This window comes from Prinia subflava, chromosome 33 (genome assembly GCF_021018805.1).
Source record: "Prinia subflava isolate CZ2003 ecotype Zambia chromosome 33, Cam_Psub_1.2, whole genome shotgun sequence".
Classification (NCBI taxonomy): Eukaryota; Metazoa; Chordata; class Aves; order Passeriformes; family Cisticolidae; genus Prinia; species Prinia subflava.
Window position 1 is genome coordinate 250,024 of NC_086279.1, and position 15,535 is coordinate 265,558.

General features: G+C 44.6%; 1 protein-coding gene across 2 annotated transcripts; it reads left to right on the forward strand.

The window, feature by feature from the left end:
* Positions 1–222: 222 nt before the first annotated feature.
* Positions 223–13,859, forward strand: LOC134563090 (uncharacterized). 2 transcript variants are annotated; one of them, XM_063420895.1, is made up of 3 exons: positions 223–441; positions 964–1,067; positions 8,414–13,859. In XM_063420895.1, exon 3 carries the CDS (start codon positions 10,437–10,439, stop codon positions 11,598–11,600), a length of 1,164 nt encoding a protein of 387 aa, XP_063276965.1. In that variant the 5' UTR covers positions 223–441; positions 964–1,067; positions 8,414–10,436; the 3' UTR covers positions 11,601–13,859. The 2 variants fall into 2 exon arrangements, with proteins under 2 accessions (XP_063276965.1, XP_063276964.1); XM_063420894.1 differs by having other exon boundaries at positions 223–1,067.
* The last annotated feature ends 1,676 nt before the right edge of the window (positions 13,860–15,535 follow it).

Genomic DNA, 15,535 nt, shown 5'->3' on the forward strand with positions numbered 1-15,535 from the left:
GGAAGGAAAGCACTCTCAATTCCTTCCAGCTGCTCTCAGTGCCGCGCAGGGTGGGGCTGCTTTGGAACCCCCCCCAGGGCAGAGGTGGCCGCTTCTGGGGGTCAGCACCACCCGGGCTGGACTGGGAGTGGAGGAGGAGCAGAAGGAAGAGGAGGGACAGAGGAGGAGGAACAGGAAAGGCTGGAGCAGCAGGAAGAGGAGGAGCAGGAAAAGGAGGGACAGAGGAGGAGAAGGAAGAGGAGGAGTTGGAGGAAATCTCCATCCTGGAAACCGCAGATGAGCAGGGAGGCGAACTTGCCCCATATTCACCGGAGGGGGGTGGTCTCCAGGAGGGTTTTTTTGCAAGGCAGAGGATGCTTGGATCTTGCAGGATCCCAAAGCCGAGCCAGAAATGGCTCTGGAGGGATCTTGGGGGTCCTACGTGGCAATTGCCTAGCATGGGTGAGAAGAGAGGCAATAGCAGGCTTGGGGATCCCCAGGAAAGCTGGGGAGGAACATGGGAACCCCAAAGCAGGGAGAGCGCAGAGGAGTGATCCCGGAGCCAGGGCAGCCCTGGCAACCTGGAGGGCTGGGGGAGCCTGAAGATGAGCAGGGTTGGGGCCCCCCAAAGCTGAAAGGGGTGCTGACTTCTGCAGCTGCACTTAGGCAGCAGGACCAACCCCAATGCCCTCAACCTTTATTTTCCCCCTCAAATCAGGATTCCCCCTTCCCAAACCTTGACCCGATGTCCCACGACCAACTTGTGCCTATGTAGTGTCCTTGCAAGCTTCAATTGGTAATTGGTTGCCAACAGAGAGAGCTGTCGTGCTGTGCCATGAGGGGCTAGGGCTTTGGTTGCCACCAAAGGGGAGATTTTGCCATTTGTTGTGCTGTAGAGGGCTTAGTTTGTTAGCAATTTGGGGCTAGCAGTTTAGAGGCAAATCTTTATGTATTGTTGTGTTTGTGTCCTAACCGTGAGAACAGCTGCGTGAGAGTTTGTGGAGACGTGCCATTGGCACAAAGGGAGAGAGGAGTTTGGATCCACGTACCCATCTTTGGGTGACTGAAGCGGCTGGAAAAAAACGAAGGTAGTGATGGGTGCATGTTTAAAGCACTCTATAGCGCTCTATGTTGTGCGAATCTTTTATTTTTTTCCTAATAAAAATGCACCCCTCCCCACTGTGATTGTGGTGTGTGGGTATTTTGATTATGGGAGACAGTATTTACTGAAACACTGGGTGCTCAGACTAATACAGTATGGAGCCCAAGAGGACGGTATTTACCTAAACACCGGGTATTCAGACCAATACAGTCCAGAGCCTGAGAAGACAGTATTTATTGTGGCACTTATTCTTTTATGTTTTGGATTTAAGTTGTTCCCTATTTGTTTTATTGAGGGATAAGGGTTCAGTGTTGTAGCATGAAAAGGTTTTTTTCCTTTTGTGACTGTGGTGTATGCGTACTTTAGCTATGGGGGGACAGTATTCAATGTAAAGCTTAGTGTATTGGCGAAACAGTCTGAGTCTTGAAAAGAATTTTGAAAAGGTGGTGCAAGCATGGTATTCGCCATGGTGGTAGGTGTTTGGACTTAAAATGGGTTTTATTTGCAGAATTTGAGATACAAATTTATTTGCAGGATTTGAGATACAGGGATTGAGTGCTTTAGTATAGTGTTTTTGTAAGTTTTTCCCCCGGGATTAGTAAGACACTGATAGCAGCATGTGTGTAACTGCTGTATGGGAGCAGTGGTGTATTTTTGAGGCAATACTGCCATCTTGTGTCAAAAGTTATAATTGCAGCAAGTTTGTTGCATTGGTTTGATTGAAGGTAAAATTGTTGTATCAGTATTGATTGAAGGTGGCGGCTGAAGCTAGAATCCAGGCCAAAACAATCAGGCTGTCTAGGCAGGCCCTTTTTAGATGGTTTCAGCTTGAATCAGATTATATTGTGAATGTTACCAGAGATTCAGATTTGGTAAAATGGGAATACAGAAGGACAGAAAGAGTTTTTGTGGTGGTTTATATGCAAGTCTTACTAGTAATCACTTGGCTTTTGATTGGGAATTATCCCCGGTTGATGGAGGATACCTGATGATTAGGAACCTGTTGTGGTGGGGAATAAAGGGAGTAAATCTTTCTTTGTTGTAAAGAGCATAAGAGGAGGTGATATTGTATATCATACAGAAGGAGGCCTGTATGCCTCAGGTGCATTCCGGATATGCCACGATATTATAACTAGGAAGCAGCACAAGTTGAGTGTGAAATAGTAATAGTGGTTTGTGGAAAGAGTTGTTTCGTTTCTGGGAGCTGTGGATGTTTTTGAAGGAGATTGGGAAGAGACAAAGGAACAGGGCAAGTCTGGCAAAGAAGAGTAGAAGCCTTTTAGAAGGGCTTAGTTGTGATCTTAGATATGGAGGTTGTGTTAGTAGATTGTTAGAACTATAACACGGGTAAGCTTTTGTCCGAGAATTCAACCTGGCTAGGTGGATAGAGGGATCCCTTTACCTCAGTGGTTTGGGCTAGACGAGTGGGAGTTTGTGAAGTCAGCAAACTAGTGGTTAGATAGGGGAAACAAAAAGCTGTATTTAGGTGGATTATACCGGACTTCTGCTGGTAACTTGGTAGCTTTGGATTGACAGCAGCCTGCTGTAGAGAATTTAGGAAGTCAAGAGTGAATGGAATAGCTTGTATTTGTGGGAGGTTTTCTGCAGCCTTTCATGCATCTAGAGGTTGGCATGGTGCATGGGTGCTATTGCAGGATTTGTACAGGATGCTATTATTGTTCTTATGCAGCCCAGCACAGAGAGTGTGCCCAGCGCCAACAGTGCACTGATCGAGTTGATTTTGAACTGAAGATTTTAAAGTTGGTGTGTGGAAAGTCACATTTAGTACCAGAGCTGTGGGCTGTGCAAGAAGACGACTGGGAAAAAACTGTACAGACCTGTGAAGTAAAGTTTGGGTAGAAGTGAGATAAGAAGCAAAGAAGGAAATAAGAAGAATTGGTGTAGAGTGCTGGTTTTTGGTTAAGGGGAGAAAGAGCAATGGGAAGTAACCAGAGCAAAGAAGTTCCTATAACAAGTCCTTTAGCATGTATTTTGAGACACTGAAAGGAACTGGTGGGTTATGGTGGTACAGAAAATAAAAAGGCTCTTGTTAAGTTTTGTATGCACTGGTGGCCACTTTTTAGGCTTGAAGAGGGTGTTAGATGGCCACCAGCTGGGACCTTAGACTATGAGACTCTGTTACAGCTTATGCTTTTTCTAAGGCCGGAGCAAAAATGGGAGGAGCTGACATATGCCAGTACGTTTTTCTCCCTCTGGAACCACCCAGAGCGGCAGAGGGATTGTGGAATTAGGGCCTCCTCTGATCCCTTGGTACTGGTCCTTGAGAAAGACAGTAAGGCTAATAGAGGGAAACCCAAGCAATGTTGCAGTGCATGCTCGATAAACCAATGCTGCACACACTCTGACAAGGTGTATCAAGCTAAGGCACCAGAGCAAGAGCTGGGGGACTTGTTTAGACCACCCCCTAGAGGGCAAGGAGGGGTTGAGAGAAGATGCAAATTCAGAACAGCTATTAACTCCAACTCCCACTTCATACCATACTGCATCTCCTTGGGAAAAGACCCCACTTACTCCTGAATCATCTGAACCACCAAAACTATATCCACCATTTCCCAGCAGTGGAAGTAAAGAAGAGGAGCCCTCTCCAAAGGGTCCTATAACATCTCAGACCTGAAAACAAACTAAAGCAATTATACAAGCCTCCTTGAGGGAGGCAGTATGTTCTGAAGGGAAAACAATGTTGGTTAAAATTCCTTTTTCTACAATGGATCTGGAGGAAGGTGTTGCTAAAAAGTTGAAGTTTATGATTAAACATCATCGATTGCATTGGTCAGATCTCCAGCTGCTGTTGGATGCCTTAACTGAGACAGAAAAACAGTTGGTTTTGAAGATAGGAGGGGATTTAGCAGAAGATGCTTGTAGAGTAACACAGGATAACGTGAAAGATCTTTTACCTCTCCAGGATCCACTTTAGGACCCTAACAATGACAGGGATTTGGGGAAATTAGAAGACTATCAAGACCTTTTAGTGAAAGGATTGGAGAGGGCAATTAATAGAACTATAAATCGGTCAGCCCTATATGATTAAGCAAGGTCCCTCTGAAACACCTTCTGAATTTTTAGAACATTTGCGAGATGCAATGCAGTGCCATACAACCTTAGACCCTGAGTCTGAGGAAGGGATACAACAATTAATGAATTTATTTTTAGGACAATCTACAGGGGATATTAGGTGCAAACTTCAGAAGGTTCGGAGCCCAACAGGGCAGAATTTAGAGACTTTGCTAGATGAGGCATGGAGGGGTTTTGGCAATGGGGAAGAAGGATGCAAACAAGAGATAAGAAAATTAGTAGCAATAGTAAGGGAAGGAGAAAAAGGGAGGTGTGGACAAGGACCTCCAAGGCAAGGACCACTGCAGCTAAACCAAGACCAATGTGCATTTTGCAAGAAATTTGGACACTGGAAAAAAATAGTGCTCAGAAGAAAAAAAAGGCAATGATCGAAGAGGAGACCGAAAAGGGGAGGGGGTAGTTGCTCACATTAAATAAGACTGAGGTGGAGGGACTGAGGTTCTAATAAGGACCAGAGGATCTTACCCTAGGAGACCCTCTGGTTATAATTAAACTAGGGAATAAAGGAAAAGAAATGGAATTTTTGGTGGGCACAGAGGCAACATACTCAGTGTTATAAAGCTTTAATACCAATAACAGATGATTATGTCATGGTAAAGGGGGTAACTGGCCAATCTGAAAGAGTGTATTTTTGCAGACCACTGAAATATAAACTTGGGAAACAATGGGGAATTCATAAGTTTTTATGCATGCCTGTTGCTATGGTTTTTGGATGGCACAGAAATAACAACATGACTCTCCATGATGGTAAAGATGAGAGCAAACTTTATTCTTCTAAATTCTACTTTTATAGAGTAGTTCGGTACAAAGAACATATTGGTTATTCAGCGTCTACACCCTTTAGTAAACATTTCTTTCCAGTAAACATGTTGGAAAAACACTACCTGCGGATGGTTTCTCACTTCCCAAGGTTTGTTTGAATTCCTCCTTTAGATTTCTCAGGCTAACATGAGAAAGTTGCTCACTTGCCTTTCACACAGACACTGGCAGAGCCTGAAGCCTAAATTCAGACCAATGTCAGGCCCACACATGCCCAGCGCTCCATCAGTGCCTTTGGGTAGTGATTTATTGGAACAACTGGAGGCAAAAATAATGTTTAAAAATGGAGAGATTATTTTGGAGGTTAAGGATCAACAATATGTGGAATTGTAAAGCCTGATGTTAATAGCCAATGAGGCCAAGGTTGAAAGGTAAGATGAGATGAACAGGAAAATAATGGATCAGGTATTTCCTGAGATGCGTGCTTCTAACAATACCTAACAGAGAGCAAAGAATGCACTTCCAGTGCAAATTAGGCTTAAAGGAAAAAACCAACCAGTTCAAATTAAGCAGTATCCCTTGAAAAAGGAAGACAGGAAAGGGATTAGCCTGGTAATTGAAAACTTTTTGCAGGTAGGACTATTAAAAGAATGTCAGTCTTATTTTAATACTCCAATTTTTTACCTGTTAGGAAGGCTGATGGGTCATACCTAGTAGTACAAGACTTGAGGGCTGTTAATAAGATAACTGAGGATTTAGACCCAGTGGTTGCCAAACCCTACACCTTGTTAACCTGTTTAACACCTGAACTAACTTGGTTTACCATTTTAGATTTGAAGGATGTTTTCTTTTGCCTTCCTCTCCATGAGGCCAGCCAGAAAATTTTTGCATTTGAATGGGAAAGCCCCAAGACTGGGTGAAAACCTCACTTCACATGGTCAGTTTTACCACAATGATTTAGGAATTCCCCCACAATATTTGGAGAACAACTTGCAAAATATTTAGAGTCCTGGGAAGCCCCATCAAGAGAAGGACAGCTGTTACAGTATGTGGACGACCTCCTGACAGCTACTCAGACCCAAGAGTCATGGGTGGAGTGAATGGTAAACCTCTTAAACTTTTTCTGTCTACAGGGGTATTGAGTATCCCAGAAGAAGGCCCAGATGATGAGGCAAATAGTTATCTACCTGGGCTAGGAGGTCAGTGCTGGACAAAGGACCTTAGGGCAAGATTGCAAGGAAGCAATATGCCAGACCCGAAAAGACCAGACAGTAAAGGAACTGAGAACCTTTCTGGGCATGACCAGGTAGTGTAGACTGTGGATTTTTATTTACAGGTTACTAGTTAAACCCCTATATGCCTTGGTCACAGAAGGAAACAGACCTCCAAGGGACAGAAGAAGCAACACGAGCTTTCAACAAATTAAAAAAGGCCCTCATGTCACCTCCAGCCCTGGGACTTCCAGATAGGAGCAAACCGTTCTTTTTGTTTTCTCACAAAAAGCAGGAGATTGCTTTGGGGATACTAGCACAAGACCTGGGCCTGTATCACAGGGCAGTGGCCTACCTCTCTAAGTAGCTGGATGCAGCAGCTAAGGGATGGCCAGGGTGCCTCAGAGCTGTTGTGGCAGTGGCAGTGAATATTCCAGAAGCATGCAAATTCACCCTAGGCCAGAAGATGACTGTGCTACTGTCCTGCACAGTGTCTGCTGTCCTGGAGGTAAAAGGTGGACACTGGCTTTCCCCAGAGAGATTCCTGAAATACCAACCAATAATAGTAGAATATGATGATGTAGAAATTGTGGTAACTAATCTTGTGAACCCAGCCTCCTTTCTCAGTGAGAGTACAGGAGAACCAGTGGTCCATGATTGCCTGGAGACCATCAAAGCTACTACTCCAGTTGCCCAGATCTGAAGGACACACTAATCTCAAGGACACTGAAACCTGATTTACTGATGGAAGCAGCTACATCATCAGCAAACAAAGACACACTTGGTATGCAGTTACCATGAGCAGAGAAGTAATAGAGTCTGGACCATTACCAAAAAACACCTCTGCACAGAAGACTAAAATAGTTGCTTTAACTGTTTAGGTCTTTAGAGCTGGCAAAAGAAAAGGAAATCAACATTTATACAGACTCAAGGTGTGTATTTGGGGTGGTTCAGTGGTTCATGCACATGGAGCCATCTAGAAAGAAAGAAAACTGCTGAACTCACAAGGGAAATTTAACATGGGCAGGAGATAATGAAACTGTTGGAGGCAGTCCAGCTACTCGAAAAAGTAGCCATCATGCACATCAAGGCACACCAAAAAGTGAGCTCTGAATTGGAGGAAGGAAATGAGCTGGTGGACAGAAAGGCAAAAGAAGCAGCTAAAGGTGAGGTAACTATTGAGACAATAGAAGCAGCCTTAATTGCAGATGGACAAATGTCTGTTGAAGGTAAGGCACGTTATAACAAAAAGGGCAAGAAGCTTAAGAAAGAGGATGGAAGTAATAACCAGAAAGGGTGGGCTATTAGAGAAGAAAGGAAAGGAAAACTTGTGATTCTCTCTCATTTGTTAGGGTCACTGGTGAAAGAAGAACATGAGAAAACACACTGGGGAGAATAACTATTACATATATATGTGTGTGTATATATATATGTGTGTATATACATATATATCTAAATATTATATATATATAATAACCTTGGATAACTATTTGAAGGACAGAATCATAGCCAGAAACTTACAAAGTACAGTAATTCAAGTGACTAGCCAATGTAGTCTTTACCTCCAAACTAATCCCAAAAATATTCCTAAACCAAAACTTGGACAAATTGGGAAAGGCTATGGACCTGAGCAACAATGGCAAATTTATTTTGCAGAATTACTCAGGAAAGGAGGGTACTGATACCTATTGGTGTTAACAGATACCCTTTCAGAGTGGCCAGAGGCTTTCTCTTCTAGAACTGCCAGAGTGCGAGAGGTAACCAAAGCATTGTTACAGAAAATAATACTGTGTTTTCGAGTCCCAGCCACAATGTCTTCAGACAGGGGGTCACATTTTATTTCAAAAATTGTGCAACAAATTAGCTGCCACCTAGGCATAAACTGTGAACTTCATACCCTGTATCATCCTCAGTCAAGCGGCCAGGTGGAGAGAATGAACCATTTGATTAAGCAGCAAAACCGTAAGATTGGGACAAGAAGCAAAGTTACCTTGGCCTCAGGCTCTTCCATTAGAATTATTATGAATTCAGACCAAGCCAAGGACAGAAGAAAAATTAAGTCCTTTTGATATATTGTGTTAAAAAACATACAGGATCCAAGAAAGAACAACACCTACCCAAGCTGGGTAAGAAACCCTACACAAATGTATAGTGGCCCTAAACAAACAACTTAGAGAAATTGAGAAATATGTGGCTGGGCTCGAAGCAGAGAACTAGATGAGCCAGTACATAACGTACAGCCAGGGGATTATGTATATGTCTTTTGCAGAAAAGATTTTGGAACTCCAGTGGGAAGGATCATTCCAGGTGCTCCTCACCACTTTTACTACAATCAAGATCAAAGAACAAAATGCATAGATTCATCACACCTGAGTGAAGAAGGCTCCTGAAGGAATTTGGAGAGCCACACCATGTGACAATGAACTAAAATTGAAGCTTACTCAGGAAAGTGAATAGTGTGTGGGTAAAATGTTAGCATAGCTCAACAATTTTTTTGAAGAATAGAAGGATTTGTAGTTGTTATGGAAAACCAAGTAGGCATAGTTTGGAAAGTTGTGGCTTTTGCAGTCATCGTTACAGCCATAGCTGGAGTGAAGGCAATACCGTGTGCGTATAATGTGACTGGTATGTACAAGTGTCAAGGGAAAGCTTATGACTTTTACTCTCACAGGGGCAGATGTTGAAAGTTACAAATGCAACTGTTTGAGAAGGAGGAAACATTTGGGGATGTAAATACATGTTTGTTCAGGATGGATTCCATGAATCTCACCAAGGACCCATGAAACCCATCCAAATCGGTCCTGAATGTTGTGACAAATGCTTAACCAATTGTCCTGAGTTTAGGCTTAAAATAGAAGGATGTGCAATTAAGGATTTTAAGATTGATTATAATATAATCTGAGTTTGTACTGATTTTCAGAAGGATAAGGTTGAAATGACTCCACCAACACCAACATTAGGAGACATCATGACTACTCAAATTCAAACTACCTTAGAAGAAGAGACTCAACCTCTAATTGCCATAATTACCAAAACTGAGCCATATATTATTAAAAAGACAGGAATTCAAAGGCTGTTGGTTAATCCAGAATAGTCTTTGAAGTGAGTAGAAATAGCAATGCAGGTAAATGCCTCCATCATTCGACCAGTGTGCCCCATTTCTTAAGACCTCTTTTATGGATTGGACCACCTGGCTACAGAAGCATATGCCTCTTCTGTTTAGACAAAAGAGAGATCTTACCAGATTAGTAAAGACAGGACTGGGGCTTTTGAACACAATAGATACAGAAGTATTAATGAACAAATAACCAGCAATTAAACGTGGTATCGTTAGATTACAACAACCTTTACAATATTCCTTATTGGCATTAGGTATTAGCCAGTGGAAGTTATCCAAAATATTACCAGAATGGGAAAGCATAGAGGAGTGAGATCATAAATTGATAATTAACACATTAGGCACAGATAGTGAAAACATTTCCTTGGCCCTTGGGTGTACACAAGCACCATTGTGGTGCACAATCAGTGGCTGCCTCCGTTTAGGGAAGGTGGAGAAAGTACATTCCCTGCAAAATTGTTTGAGATAATGCTTTTGACATAGAGAGAGAACTTCAGGCTTGGTGGGTTTTAGTTAATTTTACCTGTAACCCAGTGTCTTGGGTTGAAAAATGTAGCCAAAAATATGTATTCTATTTTCATCCATTGAAGTCGGTTGGGAGATATTGTTCTTTATCTAGGAACTCCTTGTAACTCCAGGGGTGGAAAGAGGGCGGATGCCTTCTGTTAATGGGACACCTGATAACACCAGATGTGGCAGTGCCTTCTTATCTCCTCCTCCACCCACGCTGCTCTGAGGGATATCACCTGTGAATGGGCCATTTAAGGCCTCTCACATTACTGATACTACCTCATTCCATTGCGACATGCTCCACCCAGTAGGAGGAGCCAAAGCCTTTCCACTGAGAGAAAAACAGCAATCCCAAACACCAAGATAGCCTGTTTTCACTGGATTCCCAGAGGACGACCGGACCCTTTCTTGAGGATCATCTCTACTTCAACGGAGCCACAGCTGTCACTCTGGGAGGACTTACTTCGGGCTGCTTCCAACACCCTGACCAACAGGGTGTCAGGTTTTCATTCTGACTGTCAGTGGTCCTTTGTACTATTGCAATTATCTTATTTTTATTTTATTTTATCTTTCTTGTTGTTTGTTCTCTCTCTATTAAATTGTATTTTCTGACTTCGAGTCTCAATGGTTTTGCTTTCAAATCAGCACATATTTTTGGCACCCAATGTGGGGCAAAAAAAAACTACTGAGAAAAGTCAGAATTACAATTTTCTTTTCTTTTTTTTTTTTTTTTAAGGAGACACCTGTTCGCTATAATACTCAGCATTCTTACATGGATGTTGTATTCTATATTCCACACATGGGGCACTATCTGCTGGTCTTAATGCTCCTGTTTAGACCAGGGTATGGTATCAAATTTGCTTTATTAGTGTATTATGCCTATTGCATGACAACCTCTGAGGCAATGAACGTCATTTGGAATATATACTCAATTTTGTTTGCTTGTCCTAGTCTAGGATGCTACATCTGGGGCCTCTACAATCACATCCAGAGCCTGTGGGGAGGGGTAAAGAATGATTTTTTCCAGCCTTTCAGGCCTGACACAGCAGTTCTTGAAAATATTGAGTTCTCTCTGGATGCCAAGGACAGCATAGTGTTGTTGTTGGTTCTGCTTTGTCTTCTCTGCACAGCCTGCAACACGCTTAGAAACAAAGCGCTACATGGTGTGGTGCAGCGTCTTCTTGAGGAAGAGGAAAAAAGAAGCAAAGCAACAGCGTCCATGTGCACACAAGCTGTCACAAAAGAGAAAAGAACCAAAAGCAAAGCAACGGCATCAGTGTCTACACAGACTGTCACAGAGGAGGAAGGAACCAAAAGCAAAGCAACAGTGTCCGTGTCTACACAGACTGTCACAGAGGAGGAAGGAACCAAATGCAAAGCAACAGTGTCCGTGTCTACACAGGATGTCACAGAGGAGGAAGGAACCAAAGGCGCCATCAGCATCTCCACACAAACCGTCACTGAACTGGAACAGCCTAAACCGGTAGCAGTTGCCCCTGTTCAGAAGAAGAAAACAAAGCGCATATCAGTCCGCATAGTGACTGACGAGGATGTAGCAGGACCTTCGCACCCAGCAGAAGAGACAGAGCCGGAGATCATCACTCGCTCTCTATCCCTGGGTGAGCTGCATGACTTGCAGAGTGAATTCACCTGCCAGACAAACAAGTCCATCCTGACCTGGCTGCTCCACATCTGGGACGCTGCAGCCAATGACACCCTTCTGGATGGAAGTGAGGCCAAGCAACTGGGATCGCTTTCCCGGGATGTGGTCATTGACCAGGGGATCGGGGGAACCCAAGGAAACTCAGCCTCTGGCGGTGACTGCTGACAAGTGTGAAGGACAGATACCTTTGTAAAGAAGACCTCCAGGTGCACCAAGGAAAACAGAGCACAATGGAACAAGGTATCTGATGCCTGGGGGAATTTGCTGTTCTAGAGATCATTTTTTCAGAAGACGAGAGATTTCCTAAAAGCCCAGATGGTGTCCAGTGCACATCACAGATGTGGTTGAGATTTGCACTGCTTGGACCAAAGATGTACTCCCATTACCTGGCAACGCTGCAATGAAGGGAAGGTGAGGACAGGGTGGGCGTCTTGATCAATAAACTAAGAATTTATGAGGACACTGTCACTGCCCCTTTTCACACCCATGTCTTGCCTGTGGAAATAAGGCTGTCAGCTGAGCAAGTAAGGAGCTTGATTGAAGATGTCCATAAGAAACTGAAAAAAGAACTTAAAGAAGAAATTTAGCACATCTCGCCAGAACCAAAAGAGTCTCTGCCATTAGAAGCAGGCGTCCCCCAGCCAGGGAGAAAGGCTACACTCTACGAGGTAACCTTTGGTCTCTTCTTTGGGAGCATGGAGAAGACATGAGTAAATGGGATGGAAAACCCACCTTCTCCTTAGCAGCCCGGGTACGTGAACTGAAAAGAGGGACACCTACCACAAGAAGCTTATCTAGAGTCAACGCTGCTCCGGTCTCTCGTGCACAGAACTCCAGACAGTATAGGAATGATGATACGACTGATCCTCTTGAAGGGACCTCAGAAACATATTTACAGGAAGAGAGCAACGTGCAGCATGACCAGGAATAGAGGGGCCCTGCCTCTAGCCAAGTAGAGGAAAGGGACAATGGGATCTATTGAACTGTGTGGATCTGATGGCCTGGCACATCTGACCCACAAAAATACATGGCTTTGGTTGACACTGGCACACAATGTACCCTGATGCCATCAAGGTATGTAGGAACAGAATCCATTTCTATTTCTGGGGTGACAGAAGGATCCCAGCAGCTGACTGTATTGGAGGTTGAAGTGAGTTTAACTGGGAACAAGTGGCAAAAACACCCCATTGTGACTGGCCCAAAGGCCCCATGCATCCTTGGCATAGACTATCTCAGAAATGGATATTTTAAAGACCCAAAGGGATATCGTTGGGCTTTTGGGATAGCTGCTGTAGAGAGAGAAGACATCAGACAACTGAATACCTTGCCTGGTTTCTCAGATGACCCCTCAGCTGTGGGACTCTTGAGAGTTGAAGAACAACAGGTACCAATTGCCACAGCAACTGTACACCGTCGGCAACACCGCACTGAGAGAGACTTGGTGATTCTTATCCATGAGATGATTCATAAACTGGAGATCCAAGGGGTAGTCAGCAAGGCTAGTTCACCTTTCAACAGCCCTATATGGACAGTGTGTAAGCCCAGTGGAGAATCGAGACTGATGGTGGATTACCATGGTTTGAATGAGGTCACACCACCATTGAGCGCTGCTGTGCCAGACATGCTGGAGCTGCAGTACGGGCTGGAATCAAAGACAGCAGAGTGGTATGCAACCATCAATATTGCCAATGCCTTCTTCTCCATTCCTTTGACAGCAGAATGCAGGTCTCAGTTTGCCTTCACCTGGAGGGGCGTACAGTACACCTGGAACTGACTGCTCCAGGGGTGGAAATACAGTCCCACCATCTGCCATGGACTGAACCAGACTGCACTGGAAAAGGGTGAGGCTCCTGACCATCTACAGTATATTGATGACATCATCATATGGGGGAACACAGCAGGGGAAGTCTTCGAGAAAGAAGATTATCCACATTCTGCTGAAAGCCGGTTTTGCCATTAAGCAAAGTAAGGTTAAGCGACTGGCTCAGTTCCTGGGAGTAAAGTGGCAAGATAGACGTCACCAGATCCCAACAGAGGTAATCAACAAGATCACCGCCATGTCCCCACCAACCAACAAGAAGGAAACAGAAGCTTTCCTGGGTGCCACAGGCTTCTGAAGAATGCACATTCCCGAGTACAGCCAGATTGTGAGCTCTCTCTATCTGGTAACCCGCAAGAAGAACTATTTCCACTGGGGCCCTGAACAGCAGCAAGCCTGTGCCCAAAACAAACAGAAGATTCCTCATGCAGTAGCCCTTGGCCCAGTCAGGACAGGACCAGATGTGAAGAATGTGCTCTACTCTGCAGCTAGGAACCATGGTATGTCCTGGAGCCTTTGGCAGGAAGTGCCTGGTGAGACTTGAGGCCGACCACTGAGATTCTGGAGTTGAAGTTACAGAGGGTCCAAAACCAACTACACTCCCACAGAGAAGGAAATCTTGAGCACCTATGAAGGAGTTCAAGTGGCTTCGGAAGTGATTGGCACAGAAGCAGAACTCCTCCTGGCAGCCCCACTACTGGTGCTGGGGTGGATGTTCAAAGGAAAGTTTGCCTCTACCCACCACGCCACCAACACCACAGGGAGCAAATGGATTGCCCTCATCACTCAGGGCGCCCATATTGGAAACCCGAATCGCCCTGGGATTCTGAAAATCATAACAAACTGGCCTGAAGGTGAGACTTTTGGATTATCTTCTGAAGAAGAAGAGGAGCAAGTGACACGTGCTGAGGAAGCCCCACCATATAATAAGCTACCAGAGACTGAAAGACGATATGCCCTGTTCACTGATGGTTCCTGCTGAATTGTAGGCACTAACTGGAAATGGAAAGCTGCAGTATGGAGCCCCACACGTCGAGTTGCACAAGCTATCGAGGGACAAGGTGGATTGAATCAGGTTACAGAGATTAAAGCTGTGCAGCTGGTTTTGGATACTGCCGAATAAGAGAAGTGGCTGAGGCTCTATCTCTACACTGACTCCTGGATGGTAGCTAATGCCCTGTGGGGATGGCTGAACCACTGAAAAAAGGCTAACTGGCAGTGCAGAGGAAAACCCATCTGGGCCACCGAGATTTGGCAGGACATTGCCACCCAAGAAAAGAAGCTGACCGTGAAGGTTCAACATGTGGATGCACACGTACCCAAGAGTCAGGCTAATGAAGAGCATCACAACAACGAGCAGGTGGACAAAGCAGCCAAGATGAAAGTATCACAGGTGGATCTAGACTGGCAGCACAAGGGAAAATTATTCCTGGCTCGTTGGGCCCATGATGCTTCTGGTCATCAGGGCAGAGATGCAACATACCGATGGGCCCATGATCGAGGGGTGGACCTTACTCTCAGGGTTGTTGTTTCCCTGAGATTCTCCTTGGGGTTGCTGGCCTCCAAGGTAATAAGGGTTCCCCCAAGGTTGCTGTCCCCTGGGAGTTTCCCCTGGGTTGCTGTTCCCAGGGGTAATAAGGTTTTCAGTCTTCTCTTTGCCCTGGGTGTTTCACACCGAAGCCAGAGACGACAAGTTGAGTCCAGTAGTTCGTGTTATCAAGCTGTTTATTCTTAATTATCTATCAGTTCTTGTCCAGCTTTGCAAGGCGTCCCCAGCAAAGCAAGACACGCAGCTGGACTGGGGCGGATCAGAGAGCCCCGCACCTTAAGTACGGTATCTTTGACCCAACCACTGTCCGAGACGTATTTTTTATTTACAAAATTTTACCAATACCTATTACCTATACTAACATGTCAGTTCTACTCTAAGCCAATCTCTAAAACCCAACTCAGCACAAGATGGGGGACGAGAGCAAGAACTAGGAGGACAAGGGCCACTCCCCAATTCCTCCATCTTGCCTCTTCAGCCCCATATACTAAGAATCCTAATTTCTATATTTATATTCTATAATAAACCATCCACTACTTATTCTAAATTCTTAGAATTCGTGATTCTTCCTGCATGTGACTGTTCACTCCCATGGACAGGAATCAGAGTCAGTGTCCTCCTGGGATCTGTGTGGGTCTAACTGACCCCCCTGTTCAGATCCCAGACCCTCCTGTACAGTCTTCAAATCCTCCAGGGCGGCCAGAGGAATATCCTGGACTCCAACACCTTACT